The sequence below is a fragment of the Pteropus medius genome, unplaced genomic scaffold (genome assembly GCF_902729225.1).
Source record: "Pteropus medius unplaced genomic scaffold, Ma_sr-lr_union100, whole genome shotgun sequence".
In the NCBI taxonomy this organism is placed as follows: Eukaryota; Metazoa; Chordata; class Mammalia; order Chiroptera; family Pteropodidae; genus Pteropus; species Pteropus medius.
The window spans coordinates 19,486,684-19,507,848 of NW_024346667.1; the positions used below are offsets into that span (position 1 = coordinate 19,486,684).

The window sequence follows — 21,165 nt, forward strand, 5'->3', positions numbered from 1 at the left end:
ACCATTTATTTATTTAAATAACTATTTAATTAAATTATTAAATTACTATTTAAATAGTTATTTAAATAATTAAATCATTTAAATGAATTACTTCAATCGATTATTATTAATAGTAATTATGTAATATATTATAACATTAGTAGAATAATCATGGTTGTGAAGAGCTTAAAACACTATCTGGCACACAGAAATTGCTCATAAATATCAATGCTATTAAAATGTTGGTGTATATCCTATGCTAGAGTCTTAAAAAAATTCATACACATGCATTTATTTACATTTATTGTCTATATGTGCTGTGCATATTTTAATGAGTGGGATCAGATGAGAAGGCTGACATGTTAGGAGCTTGGAAGTCACGACTCTTATTCTCACAAGAAAAATGCTGAACGAACTGAAAATCAACAACTCTTCTTAGATCCATGAGATAAGTGAAGTCACAGGGCAAACTGCTGCAGCTGCAGTTGGAGAGACAGGCTAATGCAGAGAACCGGAGTTTATTGGAGCAGAAGCCCACCACTGGAGTGAGCACTGTGTACTTTTACCCCGTGCATCGTGGCCAGTTTCAGTCAAAAATTGCAAGGCATGTTAAGGACAAAAAAACATAGTTTGAAGATACAGAGCATAACTACTCATGACAGAGATTCTGAAGTTGTCGAACAGGAAATTTAAAATGACTATGAGTAATGTACCAAGGGCTCTATTGGAAAAAATGGAAAACATGCAAGAACAGATGGATAATGTTAGCAGAGTGGTGGAAATTGTGGGAAAGAGTCGAAAAGAAATTCTAGAAAATAAAAACCCTGTAACAAAAATGAATACCTTTGATGGGCTTACCAATAGACTAGACAGCCAAAGAGTCAGTGAGCTCAAAAAATGTCAATAGAAACTTTCAAAACTAAAATGCAGAAAGAAAAAAAAGAATAAAAATTCAGAAAGAATGAAATGCAGATTCCCACTGCTCTTCTCCATTCTGATTCGGAGGTCATCTTACAAATGCGCAGACCTGGCCTCCCCGGCACAGGAAGACTCAGGAAAGGTGCTGCGTGAGGCTCACATCCTGTCTCTCAGCTTTGGCCTTGACCCCGAGGGGGGCTGAAAAGGAAGGGCTCACACTGTTGGCTCCCCAGGGGTCACCTGAAGTTCTGGTGACAACCTGGGCCATCCACCTGGCCATGACTACTTCTGACATTCTGCAGGCCAAACGGCCAGATGACTTCATTTAACTAAAAAAAAAAAAAAAAGAAAGAAAGAAAGAAAGAAAAGAAAAATAGTGGGAGGAAGCAAGAAAGATAAAGAGCATTTGTCTCAATACTGACTTGAAAGAACATTTCACCAGGTCAACTTGATCATCCTGCCTTTGCCTATCTTAACTTCCTCCATATCACCCAAGATGGATATTTGTCACACTGCAGAGTGCCAGTGCTGTGAAAGTGTCCTTTGTTTAGGCTCTCCTATCCCATTCCCATTAAGGACAAGTATCTGGAGATATGTCTGAAGATTCTAGACGTTTCTGTAACATAGAGAGTGTGTCCCAGAGACGGCCTAATATATGAGTACAGGGTGGTGCTGGTAGCAAGTAAGAGGCACCCAGACCTTAGCGACAGTTTCATGGTCTCCTCTAGTTGGAAAGAATGGTTGTCACGAGTGCCCATCAGTTCTCCTGGGAACTTTAACTAAGTGGATGGGGCCCAAGACAGACCGGCTATGAATTTTATGCCCTGGAAGTTCATTTTAGACTTAAGTCTCAGTATTTCATAACTAGGACCTTTGTCCAAGGATCTTATTCATTAATTCATTTATTTATTCTTTACCTACCCATCCATCCATCCATCCATCCACCCATCCATCTACCCATTCCTCCATTCTTTCAGAATTCGTCGTGTGCCTGTTATATGCAAGGCTCTATGTTCTGTGCTGAAGAAGGCAAGTATAGCTTCTGACCTCAAGAAGCTTATCGTCTAGGAGGAGGAGAAAATGTATAAAGAAACAGTGCAGGAAACTGTCTCAGGCGTTCAGCCACACGTCTGTATCGGGCCCTGTGGTGCATAACAGAAGGAGTGGTCAGCCTACTTGAAGGCTCAGGAATGGCCGCAGAGGAGGTGATAGTGCGAGCCGTCAGAGAGGAGATGGGTGCGCTGGGAGAGGTAGAGACGTGAGTACAGACGCAGAGGCTACAAACGACTCGACGCATTCAGGGAACGCAAAGTTTGATGTGGCTGCAGTATGGAGCGTGCAACAGAGACGCAGAGAGCACTAAGGGAAGCAAGAGAAATAGGCAGGGGCTGGAGTATTCAAAAAGCCTGGAGACCACGCGAAGGATTTTGGACTTTATCACACAGGTATTGCGAAGTCTTTAACACATTATAAGCAGAAGAGTAACATGGTCAGATTTGCACTTTTGAAAAAGTACCCTGACTTCAGGACAGAATAAAACCCAGAAGCAGGGCCCTAGTTGATTAACTGGGAAAGATGGTGACACCTCAGATGAAGACAGTGGTCTCGAGTGGAGAGGAGAAAGGAGGAGGGAGAAAGGGCACTCCCCTGACTTTGACTCCTGACAGGCCCCCGGAGATTACTTTCTTCCTCTCAGTCCAATCACCTTAAAGTGTCCATTTCACCAATTTAACTTTATTTCTCAATTCCGGAGGAACAGAAGGGAACTCCTGAGTCTCACAGACGAATGCAGACACTCTAATTCCTTCCCCGGACTGATAGCATGTCCAAAAGATGTAGATTCTGGTTTGAAGGACCACATACGCAATGGGCAACCTGCTCCCAGCACAACTCCAGTTGGTCGTTTATCCTTTCAATGACTTCCTTATCTGTGTGTCCTCCTGAGGTCCTAGTCTGTTTCTTGAGGGAGACTCGATTGCTCAGAAGTGGGGTGGTGGTCAGTCTTTGGATGAGCGGCACTCTTGGCACAGGGCCCCCAGGCTCGAGGCAGAGGAGCACAGTTTCTTCGGAGCTGGTGAAGCACTCGGTGTCCATGTGCTATCACCCCATGGCTTTGCCGCTCATAACACCTTGTAGCACATGGAGTGGCAGTGTGAGGAGCGTGCGATAACCTCCTGACAGCCCTATAGTCTCTTTGGGCTGGCACATGGGGGATAAACTCCCACTAACTTACAAAGAAATGGAGAGCGGACAGGGGAGAGGGGAGTTAGGAAGGAAGACCAATCTGAGTGAGGGGAAATTCAGCTTCTTTAACTCTTTACATTATCCGAATGGGACGACTTCCAAGAATTCATAGACGAGCTAATAAATCTCCCCAATGAGGACTCTAGCAAACCTGTCTGAAGGAATGGGCAAAAGGCACGGAGGGTTTTTGAATAAGTGAGCAGTTCCCCAGTGTTTGAACATGGCCAATTCTTTTAAGAGACAAACTCCTGCCATATAGTTTACATTCTCTGGGCACATAGTTCACACTTTTTCTTGACCCTTTTTGGAACTGACGCAACTTCTGAATCAAGGAAGTCCCGGCTTGGTGAGGGTCTGCTATTCTGCTATGTTTCCTGGGTGTGGTGGAGCCTGAGCCTGCAGTATGGGCCGAGCAGAGGACTCCAACTGCAGTTAGCAAGCTGGAGCTGCAGGCAGGGCTGAGCTTTGTGAATGTCAGGCCTGATGCTTTGGGGGACACATCCCAGTGGGGTCTGCATTCTCTGTCGTGGATAATTGGACCCCAGGCCATATGACCCAATCCAGTAAGGTGAATTCTTGCCATCTGACATTTTAAAACAGGTTTACTTCAGGGGGGGCAGAGGTGGAAGGTGAGGCCTGGGTCACCTAGGCCAGGGGCTAGCTCGGTGGGCAGGCCCGGGGTGAAATCCACATGGGGTCACTGGAGAGGCTCTGCCTTGCTTCGCTTATTCAGCTCCTGTGTATTGATTGAGTGTCATGAGGTCCTTGCTAAGTAAGTGGAGAACAAGGTGGCTTAGGGAGCTCGCAATTGAGAGGCAGAGACTAAAAATACCCAAGTAAACACGTACATAAAAGTACTGTCAACTTGTGATCGTTGCTGTTAAGGATAGGGGATTTTCCTTGGAGAATCTGTGGCTGGACTTCAGATAGGGTGGTCAGGGAGGGTCTCCCCGAAGAGGACATCGAAAGATGAGAAGGAGCCAGGAGAAGAGGGAACAGCAGCAGCAGACAGCACTGGGAGGAAACAGAAGGAAACCGAGAGCTGCAGAGTACGTGGTGCTGGGAGCACAGGATGAGGCTGGACAGGACGGCAGTCTTGATAAACAGCTGGCATTGATTTCTGCAAGCAGCCTGCTTTGTCGTCCGAAATTCTGCCAATCAGGGTCTTTCCCTTTTAGCATAGGACAAGCACATTAAGGGTTCATAGCTCATTTAAACTTTAGTGTTAATCGATCATGTTTCCGGTGAAGAAAGAGATGGAGAATTAATTTGGGGACAAAATGAAGTGTCTAAAGAATGAACACGTGCAGGTCCCAGTGGACTGCTGAAAGTTCTAGGAGCCTCGTGTGGCAGCCAGGAACTGTGAAAGAGGTAAAGAAAGAGATGACAGATATCCTAGGCCCACATCTTTCACAAGGCAAGTCCTGCTTCCTGTTAAACAAGTACTTTACCATTTAATGGACTAGCCCCTTGGGCTTGAGGCTATCACACAGATCTGCATTATAGTCCAGCTCTGGGCCTGGAACAGGAGGTTCTTTTGAGGTGTACTCTCCCGTCTATAAAATAAAGGTAAGAAGACTTATCTAGTAAGATTTTGGGGAAGATTAAATAAGATGTATTTGAAGTATTCAGCACTGTACCTAGACTATAGTAGGTGCTCATTAAATGCTGATTCTCTCCTTACTGACTACATGAGTGTTTTACTAGAAGGCAGACAAGTAGAGGACTATGATTATAATATTTACCACTTTTTTGTAAGATGTTCCCGTTGGGTAAAAAGCAGGGCTGTTGATGTACTTTGGGAAGTGGGAAAAGTCCTAGGTGAGACCTGTGTTTTTGTCCATGTTCTCCTAGCTTTCTCGTCTGTAAAAGGAGGAGGCTAGGGGTGGTAGTACAGAGGCAGACTAGTTAAAAAACATTCCTGGGCCTTATCTCTGGGGAGTCTGAGCAGAAGATCTGAGCTGGAGTCCCAGATGATTCTAACGCAGAGCCAAAATCACTACTGGTGATTCAGACCCAGGAACCCTGGAACGAGGCCCTTTCCTAGTCCTGAGTCACCCTCCAGATAAGGACAGAGGGGACCCAGTGCAGTTTTCTCATTAGCCACCAGAGGGCGGGCCTGAGGTATGACCGCCAGAGCAAGATGCTGTCTTCCGCTCTGCAGAAAAACCCCAGGGAAAATCTGTGGTCACACGGAGGATGGATGATGTGCAAGGTAAGTAACACAGGGGCATTTGGGAAGGCTGTGTGCTAACGAGATAAGAGGAGAAAGCCAAGTCTACCAGATTCTGTGAAGTGCACGCTTTCCTCTGTGCCCTGGCGGATGTGGACAGATGAGCCTCGTGTCCATATGCAGTCAAGACTTCTTCAGGATGCTTTCTCAGCTCCCACTGAGTTGACCAATAGTCTTTTCAGTTTAAGCACAAGAGGCATCTGGCTCAGAGGGCCAGTCACTCCTGACTCTCATCGGTCACCACTTCATACCCGGTAAAGGATGCACCCACTGGGAAAGGCTGTGGGCAGACTTGCGTCAGCGGCCCTTGGCTGTCGCTCTACAGACTCTGTCCCTTCAGGTTTGCATGCACAAAGAAAATGGCTGTCATGGCCTGGCTCCATCTGCAGAGAAGAGGGTATCACTTCCAGCTCAAGTGTCCTGGACAATGCCCTCAGTTTTTGGTAAGGAATTCAGTATCTTCCCATTTCCACTGCATTAACTTTAACTCCTCTAAAGGCTGCAGCTGAGGCCACAGCCTTTGCTGTCAGTCCTGCAGCAATGTGGGGCCTCGGGGGTCTCTTTTCTCTGCCACATCTAGGCTCCGTTCTTTCTGTCAGCAATTTCTGTTTTGGAGCTTCCCTACTCTGTGACATGTTGAATGTCGCACTTCTGCAGAGGCTCAGGCGGGGCCTCAGAAGCAGAAATGGTAACTCCTGCTTCCCAAAAGGGGGAACATGAAACCCAGCAGAGTGGTGAGTCTGGTCCAGAACAGGACGCATCCTGTGCAGGGTGCTGAGGAACTGAAAGCAGCCGGTCCCCCCCCCAGCGCTGGAGAGACAGCACTCTGTCTCCCCACCCCCAGTTCCTGGCAGGTCCGTATGATGCAAACATCTTAAAAATCCTGACTGGAGGTCATCACTTAGACACCCACCCATGCATCCCTGTCGGGCCCTGTATGAGGGTAAGACAGACATGAGTAAGACCCTTGAAAGAGTTCCTAGTCTCTGTGAGCTCCACTTTTAAATGGAAGAAAAGTGATGCTCACCTACTCATGGTATAGGTCAGGATAGTATACTGTGAGTGGTATGATAACTGGTATAATGTAGGCATGTCCAAAAAATAATGGGTGGCTGGAGAGGGAACGATTTAAGCAAGTGGTGCTGAGAAAAAATTACTGGAGTTGCTTCTGGAGTTCATTTTAGGATTGGATGCTCTCTCCCTGTGTTTTCTCAGGTTTGTTGGTATGTGGCAGTTTTATTTAAGTGAGACATAGCTTAAAATTCAGGCAGCTACACCCATGCAAGGAATAATAAGCTGCATGATGACAAGGTTCTCTTGGTTTCAGGGACTTGCAGGAGATGAGCTGAGCTGCCAAGAAGGAAGATCCAGCAAGGCACTAGTGCTAAGAGAAATGCCTGAGTTGGGGCTATTGTTGCCATCAAAACTCACCATGGTGGTGACTTGGAAAAATCTTTTTTTCTCTTGCCATAGCAACGACAGCATTTATTTATTCACCAAATGTTGAGGGCCCCTGCCATGAATCAGACAGTATGCTGGTTCCCGGAAAAAGAGGAATATGCAAAACTCTGAGCTTCTTGGAGTCATGCTTTGAGAGAAGAAATGGACAGATGATTACATATGGCAGGGTGTATGTTACAGTAGAGGTGAATACAGGAGATTGTGCTTAAGGCTTTAGGGACAGACTTTATTGAGAAGGCGATATGTAAGGTCACGTTTACAGAAAGTGTTGAGGGAAGAGGGAGGTGAAAGGAATAGCAGTCAGAGACGATGGCAGAGCTCAGATTTGAGAAGGGGCAGCGTGTGTGTCGGTACGAGTTTACATGCACCCCCTGAGCATGGGGATAAGGGCATGGGTGTCAGGGATGGAAGATGAAGCTGCAGATGAGGCTGCGGTCGGAGTCTGATACCTGGGTAGAACTCACTCCTCATGCTTATGGCGGGTTCTCCCTTCCCCTATAACATCCGGAATGCCCTGGAAAGAACCATTTCATTAAACCGTCATTTAATCACCACATCTTGCCTCCCTGGGTGTGGGGGGAGGAGTATGGGAAAGTGCCATAGTATGGAATAGGCCATGATACAATGCTTTTTCATCCTTGACATGCATTTAATTATTTTAAAAAATCAGAAAAATCATACCTGAGACTAGGTTCAAATATATGGTAGAGGAATAATGATTCGAAAGTTTACAGGAAATTTTCATGGAGTGTTTATCTAAAGACAGAGTTAAAAAAATAGTGTATATGAACAAGTCTATTTTTTTCATTGCACTGAGCAATAAGTATGGTAAGAAATGCAGATTGTACACAGTTCTTTTCCTAGATCCATTAAAATTATTTGCTATCTTCTATGTGCCAAATACTCTTAGGCTGTATCTAGTCAGAACAGACCAATCAATCTAAACCTTACATCTCTGATTTTTATGAGTGGAAATGTCAATTATCATGGACTAGGAACCTCATATCAATGGCTATAGAAATAAGACACAAAGACTCTTTGGAGCTTTTATTGCAAAGCAAAATATTCAATGGCGAATTGATAAATAACAAGATAGTTACATTTGTTAAGATCAAACAATTCGGGAGCAGGAAAGCAGAACAAAAATATGAACAAACAATATAATTAGAAGTCATTTTGTTTTAAATTAATTTGAATCTTATTATTTACTTGCTTGCCAAGTGTTATTTTTCTTATGATTTAATAGGACACTAGACCCTCTGCCACTCTCCTGCTCTGCTCTCCTCCCCCCAATTTGAAACATGCTGTTGGCTTTCCCAGGTAGAAGGGCCCATTTTATGCTTTCTCAAACTTGCGACTTGAACCCTAGAGGCTGACACCAATACTTGCTGATAACAACTCACTTTGTTCTTAGCACATCACATGTTAGAGGAAAAGGCGCTTCTATTTTATTTTCAAGATGCATAGCTAATTGGAACTTGAATGAATTAACCAGCCTGGAAGCTTGCTGCATGCCTCACAGCTCCTTTCTGGGAATTTAGAATTTACAGGAGTTAAAGGATGCATTTCACATCTTCTGGAGATAACTATCCAAAGTGGCCAGATGCAGAAAGACATCAGAACATAGGCCCACAATAGCCCCAGGATTATTTTGTACTTATCTGGCTAATCTTTGCTGAGCAAGTGTGAGCCAATTACACATATCCTTTTTTTTTTTTTTCAGGGCTGCTTGCGGGCCTCGACAATGTAGGGGATTCTATTGTTTGTTCTCAAGCAGAGAAGCCCAAAGTCACAAGACTTTGATTTTAGTCTGTGCACCAGCGTGGACAACCTTTCAAAGAAATGACCCATGGTAGCTTGCTCGGGATCCACTGGACCAGCTTCCCCAGCTCCCTCCCCTCCTGCCTCGCCCCACGGGTATCGTGACAAAGCCGAGGGATCTTAGGCCTATTCAATTTCTAGAGCCAAGAGAGGCCTTGAATGCCGTTTTAGGTGCGATGAGGATCTCTGGGGAGTGAGGACTCCGTGTTTTAAACTCCGATTCCGGGAGGTTTTCTCCATGACTCCATTTCCCCTTCTTTTGGAACAGCTTTCCTTTCTTTCATTCCTCCTGCATCTCCTGTTCATCTCGCTTTCTGCCTCATTATGTGGGTGAGGGTCTGTCTATTCTTTGGGCTCCTTGGGTGCTGTGATCCTAACAGCTTTTCCGTGACAGATCTGCAGGCACCAGCGAAATGTCCCCAAAATGGCCTAGGTGGGCATGAGTGTTAGAGAACAGGGCCCTAAATCGGGCCATTTTTTGCCTCAACGTGCGGCTGCTACTCTCCCTAGCCCCCAAGTTCCTTGCGACCCGAAAACACAAAGGGACTGTTCAGGGAAGGGTTTCCCATCCCCAGCAGCAGACTGCGGCCTTCCCCGGCTCCGTCCTTCCCTACTCAGAGGAGGAAAGCCTTCGGACTTTTAGTTCCCAGGTGCCAGGCCGCGCGGATGCTTGCAGCCCAGCGCCTGACCGCAGGCTAGATTTCCAGCCTCGCCTCGAGCCCGCACCCCTCCCCGCCCCCGGGGAGCCCCGCGGGACGCCCCAGCGCCGCTCCACTCGCAGGCTCGCGTCCAGACTCCCCCCTCTGGGGCTGGGCGGCGCCGCGGCGAGCCCTCCCCGCTCCCTTCCCTCCGCTCGCTGCCATTTGAATTCCCTCGTCGACTCCTGGGCGGAGGCTGAGCGAGCCTTCGCGAAAGGCGAGGGCGGCAGGAGGAGGGCTCGGGCGCCCCTCCCGGGCGGCGCGGCGCCGGTCGGCGGTGCAGTCGCGCGCTCGCCGCCAGCGAAGCCATTGGCTCCGCGCAGTCACCCCACGCGGGGCTGCAGCGGCGGCCTCCGCGGATTGGCGCGCGGTCGGGCATCCACCGGGGCACGCGCGAGCGGGTGCGTGCCGCCCGGGCTGCACCGAAGCCCACCGACTCCGGGTTGGGCTCTCCCTGTCCGTAATGATCACCCCGCCATTGGCCCTGCGTTGCGGATGCTGCATTTGGGATTGCCGCCAGCCACGATCCCCGATGCCCCAGCCCAAAGAAAGGGCGCGAAAGGCGCGCTCCCCGTTCGGGCGCCGGCAGGGACCGCCGCCCTCCGCCGCACACTGCAGCATTTTCGCGCTCTCGCGCCGCTCCCCTCCCCGCCTGCATCATTTACATATCCCACGATTGTGGCCAATCAGAGCTCGTCTCTCTCGAAGCGGATGGCTTTTGCCGGAGAGGAAAGGGAGTGGCTGGTAGCGCATGCGCCGCGGTGGGCGACTTGAACCGAGGCTTTTATTGCTGTAGTTTATTTCCACCCCCTTCCCTCCCGTTCTCTCTCTCTTTCTTTTTTTTTTCCGCCCTAGCTGGGGCTGTGTTGGAGGAGAGGAAGAAAGGCAGAGGATTGCATTTATCCTTTACGTTCCTGGAATTCGCTATCAGCAAGACCAGCTAAGCGGTTGCACCTTTTTCAGTACTGCAAAAAATACCAAGTCTCTTTCCTGGCAATTTTTGCTTTAAAGCTGCCCTCTTGAAATTATCTTTTTTTTCCCAGGAGAGAGATGTCTTATCAGGGGAAGAAAAATATTCCACGCATCACGGTGAGTTTGGTACTTGGGAAATCTGCGGTCGGCCTGCATACCTTTTGTGGCACAGAGCATCGAAGGAATTTTTTAAAAGGAGAGGGAGGAAGAGAGACCCAACTCTCCCCCCATCCCCCCGTTGCTAAAGGCGATCGTGATGGTGGGAGACGCAATCATATAGAATTATAAGCCACATGATTTGTAAGGCATTAAAATAGGAGCGTGTGTGCATTAAGGTCGTCCTGGATAGCGCGCCAGATCCGCTGTATCCTTTTATTGTCAGAGCGTGATGCTGCAGTGCTGGCCTGCGGGGTGTAAGCAAATGGATGCCAGATTGAATATGCATGGTTGAAGCTCGGATATTGTTCTCTGGACTGCGTGCTGCGAGACTGGACTCTGGGAGCTGGTTGGGGAGATGGGAAATGGATTCTCCCTGTGCCTCCCTCCCACACCATAAAGGGCTTTCTGGAGCCTTCCTCCAGCTCTTTAGAAAAACGAGCGGGTTTCGCCTGGAGGCGTAATGACAGCAGAGGGATGCTGAAAGGGCAGGGCGTACCAGGATAATTTGGAAACGTGAAGGAAAAACAGGGACACAGTGATGAGCAGAGGAGGGTAGGGGCCAGGCGTTGGCTTTTTGTTGACCAGGGACCGTTTTTTTTTGTGGCCCTCTTGGTGTTCTCGCCTTCTGGTTGGAGGCTGGGACCCTGGTAAGGCTCTGGGCTCGCTTTCTTGTGTCTTCCTGTCCCTTATTGGTGCAACAAAGCAGGCTGGAAGGGTGGGCGTTGGGGACAACGCCGAGACAGGATCGGGGAGGTAATGGCGCTGCACGACGCGAGGAGCAGATGGCCCGGTCCGGCCTCGGCCAGACAATGATCGCCGTGGCCGGTGGTGTCCGCGCAGTTCTGCAGCCTCCAGTGATTAGTTTGTAAATCACAAGAAAAACATCTAAGTGATGAATTGGCGCTGCTTCAGCGATGAACACAGGTTCTTGCTCCCACCGCTCCCCTGCCCCCAACCCTCTCCCCATCTTTCTTGGAAAAATCTCTTCAGTCCTAGTTCTCTACACCCCAAGTGAAATCCTGGGGAGGAAGGGAGGAAGGCGAGGGAAATTCATTGTTATATAATGATGTGCAATTGCAAATGGCCAGCTGACTGCTGGGTAGAGAACCCAGAGCTGAGGCAGAGACCGAAAGAATCTTTGAAAAGTGTGATGTGTTCAGGGCTGGATTTGAGGGCGCGCTTTCGCTCTGGTTTCCTCCGTAGCCACGGGTTCCCCAGCTTCCTCTGGATGCACAAGGGCACACCCATCCGCAGGAGAGAGATGTGGAAACAAAATGCACAGGGGAGGGGGCGTGTGCTCGGGTGGATTTTGTAGGATGAGCTAGGCAGTTCTACAGCGAGGGTGGGTACTAGCTTTTTCTGGAAGGCTAAAGACCCAACATCCCAAAGGGCCGGGCGCCGGGGGAACCCGACGTCGTGTGTTTCCTGATGGGAGAAGAGAGTCTGGGGAGTGGGGGTGGAGAGCAGATCTGCTGCGAGCCTCAAATAATTTGCTGTCTTCGTGAATGAAAAAGGCAGTTTCGTTTTGACATTGTGGGGAGAAAAAATTTAAAAAGCAAACAAGACTGATTTTTGAAAGAGCGCCCCCTCTACCCTTTAAAAAATTTGGTTGCATTATGTAGGACCTGTGTAGCATGGTTTCCCTCCGTCGATCATCACGGCCAGCCTCTTATGTAAGAAGCCTTCTGGAAGGCACTAGACCCAACCAGACTGTGATGTTTCATTTTTTTTTCTTGGCGTGGTGTTGGCTCTGGAATTCACAGTGATAGCGGGATCAGGTACCTCAGCTACTAAGGGAGCAGGTGGTGAAGGGCAGGGCTTCTCCTTGCCTCCCAGGCAATATTTACCCTGCCAAGGCTGGAACTGATGGAGAGAGGGAGAGCTATGTGGCCTAACCTCTCTGAGCCTCAGTTTCTTTTTGTGTCATGGAAATAATCTGGTGCCATCTGCCTCATAGATTTGTTTTGACATGGTGTACACATAGGATTTTGTAAAGGTCTTTACATTTATCTTATACAACTACAAGAGTTGTTGGCTTTCCAACAACTAGACTTTCCAAAGCCTATGGCAGGATGACTTTGTACCCTACAGTGTACAAAATTTAAGTGGTCTTACTGGTTTTCATTATATTAGAGAAACAATAAACACTTTCTAACCCCATGTTTGCATTTATATATAAGTATATATTCTCTGGGTCTCTCATAGTTTATAAATCTTTTTTATTACAAATTGGCTGTAATTTTTTTCTTGGTAGGTGCTAAATATAAATAGTACTTCCCTAGATATAAATAGTACTTCCCTAGAATGTTGTTTTGCAACTGAATTTTGAGTAAACCATTGTCAAAGTGAATGCCAGCCTTTGAAATGTTTTGCATATTAAAAGTGCAATTTGTGGTTCAATTTACAATGTTTCAACCTGTTCTGGAATAGCACAGGTGTGTATACATTGAATGCAGAATTTTAACATTTCATTCATCAACAGCCTTTGGCATAGAGATGAGTCATAAAGTGACATTTTGGTTGTATTCCTGGTCTTCATATGTGCTTGTCAAGGTTTTTTTTGCATCATTTAAAATATAAGTGTATCAACAGTCTATAGTGGTGTTAGATTTGAGAACTTGCCATCTCGTCTACTTAATTATAAATCTTCACCTTTTTCTTAACAGCTTAATAGTTAAAATGGTGCACATTTGAAATGTTTTTCCTGCTTTACTACACTCTTTGTGATTTACTTTAAAGAGAAATGCAAATATAAAGAACATACTGAATTGGAAACTTGTTATGGAGGAACCAAGTATGTTTGTGTAGACTTTCCCATGACAACAGACTTTTGGTTAATTTTCCCGACACAAACCTTGCCAAGAATTGACTTCCCTCCATGTGGGTGTATTTTTTTTTTTTTTAAATGAAGTTTAGCCTAAAGACATTTAAAAAGTATTGTCTTCTGGAAAGAAGTTTTCTTTTCTTTTAAACCTATGATAAACTTTGAGCTTTGCCAGTATGTTCTGACTCATTGGGTGATGAATAGGTTGCCACCATACAGGTTCACCTTTGTCATTGAACCTTTCCAAATTGGCTCATTTTGAGCATCACTTTTGAATAGTGAAAATATGTCTTTAGCTGATTTATCTATGTTTCTCATGGGTCAGGTATGCATTGTGACCTTATTACGTCTTCGTTTCAGAGTGATCGTCTTCTGATCAAAGGAGGTAAAATCGTTAATGATGACCAGTCATTCTATGCAGATATATACATGGAAGATGGGTTGATCAAGTAAGTGTAACTCATTGTGTAGATGTGTACCTTCCAGTATTCCTAAGCATTACCTACAATTCACACACATAGTATCAATCTTCTGTGATTTCAGAGAGTGACTTAGTATCTATTTAAGCCCATTTTGAATGTGGTAATTGGTGAATTCGAAAGCCACAATTAAATGCACACCCATTTCCTTAGGCCTTATGTAATTTACTATTTTTAACCCAGGTGACACAATATCTTCTTATTGCTAGCTCAATTATTTGGTTTATGATCTATTGAATATATTAAAGGTTTTCTTTGAATGTTGTTGTTTGGATGGCTTGCAATTCTATTAAGATAGCGCATCTGCTTTCTGAATCAAGAATCCAAGTGTTTGGGGCCAAAGGACAGCAAATTAATTACCAAGTAATAACACTGACAAATTACTGCCTCATCCTGAGGGAATTTTACGTTTCATTCTTTAAGTGCCCACAAACACCAAGAAGGCTGCCCTTGTGTTTATTGTGTATTGTGTTACTAACAACAGAGCAGTTACTGCATTAGGGTATTTTTGGACTCCAGAGGGTTAAGTGAGCTGAGTGCATACCAGTGTCCTCATGCCCTTCCAACTGGGACAGCTCATAGGGTTCTGGAGAAACAGCACATCTGTTTAAAGACAAACACTGTAGCAAATGACATCTTTTGAATAAGCAGCATTCATCAAGTGCTACAGTAAACCAGTCCTGAGGAGTGGAAAACTGGAGTGGATGTGTCTGTTGCCTGGAAACTCACATCCTGATTTATGAACCTAAAATAGGTCTTACCATTTTCATGTTTAATGTTTTCTCCATGTGTGTTTGCTTGTGACAGTCTCAGCTCCAGGCTCTCAAATACCATGACTTGCCTGTTCCATTTTCCTCTGTTCTACCAGAAAGACACTGGCCTAGAAGTGAGCAAGCCTGGGTGCTATTTTTAGTCATCACTAATTTGTTTTTCAACTTTATCAACTCCTCCTTGATTACTTTTTCCTTTTAAAAAAACTGATAGAAAGATGTAACAGAGACCTTTTCAAAAAATTGGAAATGAATCCACATCCCCTAACGTAATAAATATTAATTTTTCTGCCTTTATTACCTGAGTTGCTAATCCACGTTTCCAAAATTTTAAATAGTTTCAATCATAGTGTTTACTTATTTATTTTTTTTGCTTTGTTTTGCTCTACCTCCACCCTTCCACACTCCTATTGTCTCTAAATTGCAAAGGATCTGGTGAAGACATGTTTGTAAAGGCAAACAGCTCTGGAGAAAATTGCTGTAGGATAATTAGCTCAACTGTGTGTGTTACAGAGAAAGTGTAGTGGCATTTTATGTAAATATCCTGGGTCCTTGTTATCATTTGATCTTAGGGGTTTTCTAGTAACTAAGCCTTTTGATCGGGCCTCTGATACCTTATTTAAATTTTGTTTTCTAGTAAGGGCTGCATTGCCTCATAGTTGGTGGGTAGGAAGTGGGGAGTGTACGTATTATAAGTAATCGCAGTAACTGGAACAGTCTAGGGAACATAGGGAAGGATAGTTTAGGGCTTGGTGGAAATGTCCGTCAGATCCCATTTGATTTGGAGACATTTTATTTATCACCATTCTCACCCACCCTGTTTATTTAGGCAAATAGGAGAAAACCTGATTGTGCCAGGAGGGGTGAAGACCATCGAGGCCCATTCTAGGATGGTGATTCCTGGAGGGATCGACGTCCACACCCGCTTTCAGATGCCTGACCAGGGAATGACTTCTGCTGATGACTTCTTTCAAGGCACCAAAGCAGCCCTGGCTGGGGGAACCACCATGATCAGTAAGACAGCTTAAAAATAATAATCTTAGTACTCGGGAGCCTGTATCATTTGAAAATGAGTCCGTGCTGTTTGATTCTTTCCTTCTAAAAGTTGCTGAATCAAGTGATGGCTTGATCTATCACATAAGGGGGTAGGGGTGGGCCAGTGGTTGTCTTGTTTCCTTACATTTTTCTGTCCAACTCCTAGTACTCTTGTTGCACTTGAGAATATGGTTCTAGAGAGTTTTGGTAGGATAGAAGGAGTGGCTTCTTGCTTTCCCTGCTTCAGGACTTTTGTCTCCCTTTAACCTGAATTGTGATCTGATTGTGGTTATTTTGAAAACACAGCATTTAAGGTAATCTCCAGAGCTATCAATTTTGAGCCTTTACTCGTAAGTATTTGATTTTGGTTTTAAAACATTCCTGAGGGATGAGTCTTCTAGAAATGAGGATGGGGTGTGGCAAATGTTCAACCAGGAATCTCTCTTCTGATCGAAAATCAAATGGGGATAATACTTCCTGGCCTGGGTTTGGGCAGTCCTGCTTGGCGAAGGATCCACAGATAATATTAATTGTCGTTTAGATGAGAAAATTGCTCCCACCAACAACTGGAGTACAGACACGCAAAAGCAAGCCATTAAAGTGCCCTTCGTATCTTGCTCTGAAGGATTTATGCTTTTCATGTAGCCAAATCTAAAATATAGTTCCTGGAGTCATAGCACATATTAGGAGTTTGCTTGCAAATGGTCTGTTTCCAGCATGCCTACTGAATGTCCCTTTGACAAATATTTTGTTTTTGAAGTGCTAGGCAAGCTGCACAGTGGCCCATCAGACACACACACACACGCACACACTCACACCAGAGACGTGTGTGTGTGTGTGTGTGTGTGTGTGTGTGTAAAGATTTCATCCAAGAGTGAAAGTCAACATAAAGTCTGTCTCAAGAGCCAGCAGTTCATTTCTGAAGAGGATCAAAATAGAAGGAACTTAGCTATTTAATGCTTTAGAAAAACCTATCTTAACTGGTTACGTTTCAAAATGATGGTCTCTTTACCTGTGGCTTTGGGGTTTGTCTCTAAGCTTAATTTTTTCTATCCTACCACCTATAAGAATGTTGCCCAGCCATCCCTTCTAGTCTGAGCTTCCCTGCATTTTAATCACACACTCACCTTCTCATGTTTTCTTAGTTCTGGACTTCTGAGTGTCTGAAGGATCGGGGACCACTTGTTAATAACAGCTCTCTCATCATTGTCCAGAAAAAGCCTCCAAGTTTAAGCCTTAGTACTTCTTTCTTGATGCATACCTTCTAACTTAGGGTACCACTCTCAAGGGGGCTCTCTACATATACCTGCAGACGCTGGCCTGCTGTTTGGTCAGTGGAGTCTGTCACTTGGCACCAGTGGGCATTCCACCAGCTGTGGAGTCACACTGGAACTTGGAGAAACATAGACTGTTTGGCATCAGCCTGGAAGGTGAAGTCAAGATTATAATCTGCCTTGGTTTTGGAGTTCACATGGGGCCCTGTAGGCCCTTGGATTGGTCGCAGAGTGTTAGTAAGCCACGACTAATAGTTCCCAAGTGACTGGTCAGTGACGTTTGTCACCGGGGGAATTGCTGGCGGGGAGCCCTTCTTGTTGGAAATGCACCCAGCCAGGAGCGTTCAGTTCTTGTTGCCCTCCATCACTAACTTGCCGAGTGACCTTGGACCAGTCACCTCACTTCTTTGGGCTTTCGCTGCTCATCTGCGCAATGATTTGCAGTAGATGTCACCGGATGTCCTTTCTAGCCCCCGCACTGGCAGTTCACTGAGATTGGAGACAGAGCCTCTAATCAGAGGCACTTCGTTCAACAAATACAGAAAAGCTCTGTTTTTTCTCTCAGACATACTCAAGAGACCCCATCAGTCTGTTTTTCCTCTTTATCATTCCTGAATGTCCCTCTGCACTCATCACACTTGTCCCATTCTATGGCCCCTTTCTTGCTTCTGGTCCCTTTTCTGCCTTCCCTCCCCTGCCACCTTTACCCAGTGGGCACATCCCTTCTTGCCAGTGCTCTGACTTTCTCTTCGGCCTTCTTTCTCAGCGGCCGTGGGTTTCTTTCCCTTTATTCCAGGTGGTTCCTTCTTTTTAGGGATGAGGGACATCTTCATGAGTCTAGCGCCTGGCCCAGGGGACTCGGAATACCCTGGCTCAGGGGACTCGGAATAGTCAGCAGATGGCTTTATGGCAGGTGGGAATGAAAAAGACTTGCAAAGTCAGACTGCCTTCCCTGGCTCAGTTGGACAGAATGCAACCACATGTTAATAACGTGGGGTATGCGACGTAGTCAGTTAGGTTAAAGAGTAGGGGGATGAAATGAGCAAACCCCGAAGAATAAAAGTTATCAGAGGTGGCAGGGATGTGGTCAGAGTTTTCACACCCTAAACTCACTGCTTTTACAGCCTGAGAAAAATACTAACTACTTCTGCAAATAACCTTACCCAAGGTTACCGACCTCTGTAGAATTTCCACTAGCCTGCTCTTCCCTCAGGAGATGGGCGGTAGAATGCGGATGAGGAAATCAGGGTTTCTTCCTGCGTTCTGATCATACAGTCTGTGTTGCTTCGGGTGAGTGAGTGGCCAGGGCCCTCTTTTCAGAGAGGGAGCTTTGCAAAGGATCGTTTAATGTGACTTCACTGGAACCTATGACCTGTTCCTTCAATGAGATTGCAGGTTCTTTAATGAGTATCGAGGCCAGAAATAAATGCTTAGGACACTTTGAAGAAATTTAAGTGGAAACCTGCAGAAACAAGCCACTGAAGTGAAGTAAATTAGTACAGTGCAGCCGTCACTACCTTCTGCCCGTCTTTCTCAGTTTCTTCAACTATGTCACCTGCCCCCTGCTGTGTGTTTCCCAGGTTATGGGACCTGGAAGCTTCATATCGGTCTGAAATGGCACTGCCTGCAGAGGAAAATGCAGCTGAATATTCCCAGTTTAAAAATGGAGGTGACGCAGCAGCAGGAAATAATATTATTGCCGCCAAACAGAGCCTCCTATTGAGACTTGCACAGTGAGACCTTTGTAAGGAGCACACAGCACAGGGCAGAAGGAGTGCCCTTTGCCCTTTCCATCCAGCGATGGGTGGGCAGAAGCTCCAGACGTGCCCAGCCGGCGGTACCCAGACCGGCTGTGGCGTCCCAGACGTGGCAGGGGTGCTGCTTGGGGAAAATGCTGCTGGCTTCCTGGGGGCGTTACGATCATCAGACTCGTTAAGACCCAGAGTCTCCAGAAAGCCAGTGGGAATGGTTCTCTCCAGTACATAGAGGGGAAGACTGAGGCCTGAGGGAAGGCTGTGACTTGCCAACACTTACCCTGTGCTTCAGTGCCCGTGGCAGGCATGGAATATATACCTGCGGCTTGGGCTCCACTGCTTGCCACTCGGGTGATTTGACTTTAAGTCTCAGTCACGTCATCTGCAAAATGAAGAAAATTGTTACAAAGATCGACTCGGAGGCATCAGAACAACACCTGGCCATAGTCGTAAGCACTCAGATGTGGTAGTTATTATTATTCCATCTCGTATTGGGTGCCGGCAACCTCCCATCTCTGTAGAGTCCCCCAGGCCCTCCCATCTCTACGTTCTCAGCAGAGACAGAAAAAAGAGGCTCCAGCTGCAGGCGGATCTGACCCTAACGTTTCCTTGGATCAGGCTTCTGCAAGCTGGTCAGCAGGCTGTGTACCCTGGTGTCACCTGGGGTGCATCCTGGGCCCCGCTCAACCTATTAAAGTAGTAGAGAGTGTGGGTGGGACCCATGAATCTGCATTTGAATCTGGTAATTGTTTTTTTGAAAGTACGAAGGTCCATGCCGATCTGGACTCTGCATCTCCAAGGACCAGGAGCCACAGCTCAGATGCGAGCCTCACTGTCATGTCCGCTAACCTGAACTCAAGGCTTTTACTAGGGGGCGTGGAGTCCAGGGCACAGCCCCACCAAGGGGGCTTCCTCCCCTCCCCTCGGGGCCACCATACAGCAGGGATCAAGGTCAGACTTGAGCACGGGGAAGGCGAAGACAGACTGTGGCCACAGCTCTGGAAGGGCCCTCTCTCTTGAACTCAGGACTTGTCACTTATCTTCTAGCTGTGGCTCCCAGATGTGCCTCGGGCACCTCCATGTAGCCAGCTGCAGTCAAACTTGCCATTTCTCCCACATTCCTGCCTCTCTCCTGGTGCCGACCCCAGAGAGGGCTGCCCTCATGGTCATGCTGGCTCGAACCCACAGGGTCATCCTGTGCTGAACCGAGTTAATTTTGTCTGTATTGCCTCACACCATTCCTTTACTGCCCCTGACTCAGACTTCTGCCGTTTCCCAGCCTTCTGAGGGGTCTCACTGCTCTAATACGCTGTCTCTGCAGCCCAGGCTCTTCTCCCGCACGGCAGGGCGCAGTGTTGACCATGCTCCTCCCTCCCCTGAGGCCCTCAGCCTCCCCTCTGCTCAGAGAATGCAGCCCAAGTGCAGAGCCCTCTGTGACTCAGCTCAGTGCTGCTACCCAGCCTGGACTCAGGTCACCTAAGCCAGGGATACCCTTCCCTTCTTTCCTCTTCCCCCCAGGAATCTTTGTTAGCCCTTCAAGGCCCAGCCTAGATGCCACCTCTGTTCCAAAGCCCCTGCTCAGCCTCTTTCACTGTTATCTACTGCTGCTTTCTACCTTGACAAACATTGGGCTTTTGTGACATACCATGGCTCTTGTGACATTCATTCTGTGTTACAGTTTAATCAAGCCTCCTCTGCCTCTTTTGTTTAATATGCCCCATCCGCCCAGCAGTGTCACTGTTGGGGCATGCCATTAATATCTACTTTCGAATGAATGAACGAATGAATACACTAATGAGACCTGGTTTTCTGCTTCATATGAGTGTGATGCTAGGAGACTGAGGATCCTGGGTGGGAGGAGGGTTTTTCCAGTCTGGTGTTAACTGTGTTCGCTGCCTCTTCAGCAGTGTCCCGCTTCCTGCTGCCCAGCCCCCTGGCCCCTGCAGTGAGCCACCTGCTGCACTGCAGCACTGGGGGAGAGAGGCAGGAGGGGATTGCCCAGAGCTCAAGCCTCAGCCTGCAGTCAGGGATGGGGACCACGTGCTCCGTCTGGATTGTCTTTTTGGAAGGTGGTGGGAATGGCAGCTCTCACGCTGGTCCTCCTGTGAGAACCTTGCCTCTGAGTGCATAGGGTCAGATCTGTTTGGAGAAGTGGCACCGAGCACCATGGCATGCTCAGTGGTCATTCCCTAAAACCCCTTGGGCTTGTCCAGCTCTTTCTGGAGAGCCTCGCCTGTGGAGGCAGGAGGACCGAGACACAGGGGAAGTGGCTTCCCACGCCTTGCTGGCCGGGCTTTCCTGAGGAGACGTGGCTCAGTGTTACTGTGGCACATCCACTGCTTGTCATTTTTTCATCCATGTGGCATTTGGGTTTGCTCCCTGCTTCTGATGGGTACACATGTGTGAACACACACACTGTAATATGAATGTGTCTGTAATTGATACTTTGATTATTCCCTTTGCATCATTCATTTGACTCGGGTTAGAAAGTGTTTACAAAAAAGCCTGACCACATCAAACTAAAGTTTCAAAGTCCAGGACCAG

The 21,165-nt window shown here is 46.9% G+C and overlaps 1 protein-coding gene across 2 annotated transcripts in view; it reads left to right on the top strand.

Annotated features, from left to right (window-relative positions):
• DPYSL2 (dihydropyrimidinase like 2) overlaps positions 1 to 21,165 on the top strand; it is a 105,596-nt gene that overhangs the window by 28,220 nt on the left and 56,211 nt on the right. The window contains exons 1-3 of one of the 2 annotated variants that reach the window (XM_039876153.1): positions 10,098 to 10,443; positions 13,670 to 13,758; positions 15,388 to 15,572. In XM_039876153.1, coding sequence (XP_039732087.1) covers positions 10,405 to 10,443; positions 13,670 to 13,758; positions 15,388 to 15,572 — 313 coding nt within the window. In that variant the 5' untranslated portion in view covers positions 10,098 to 10,404. Of the gene's footprint in view, positions 1 to 10,097; positions 10,444 to 13,669; positions 13,759 to 15,387; positions 15,573 to 21,165 lie in introns of those variants that run through there. The other variant, XM_039876152.1, reaches the window with a different exon arrangement.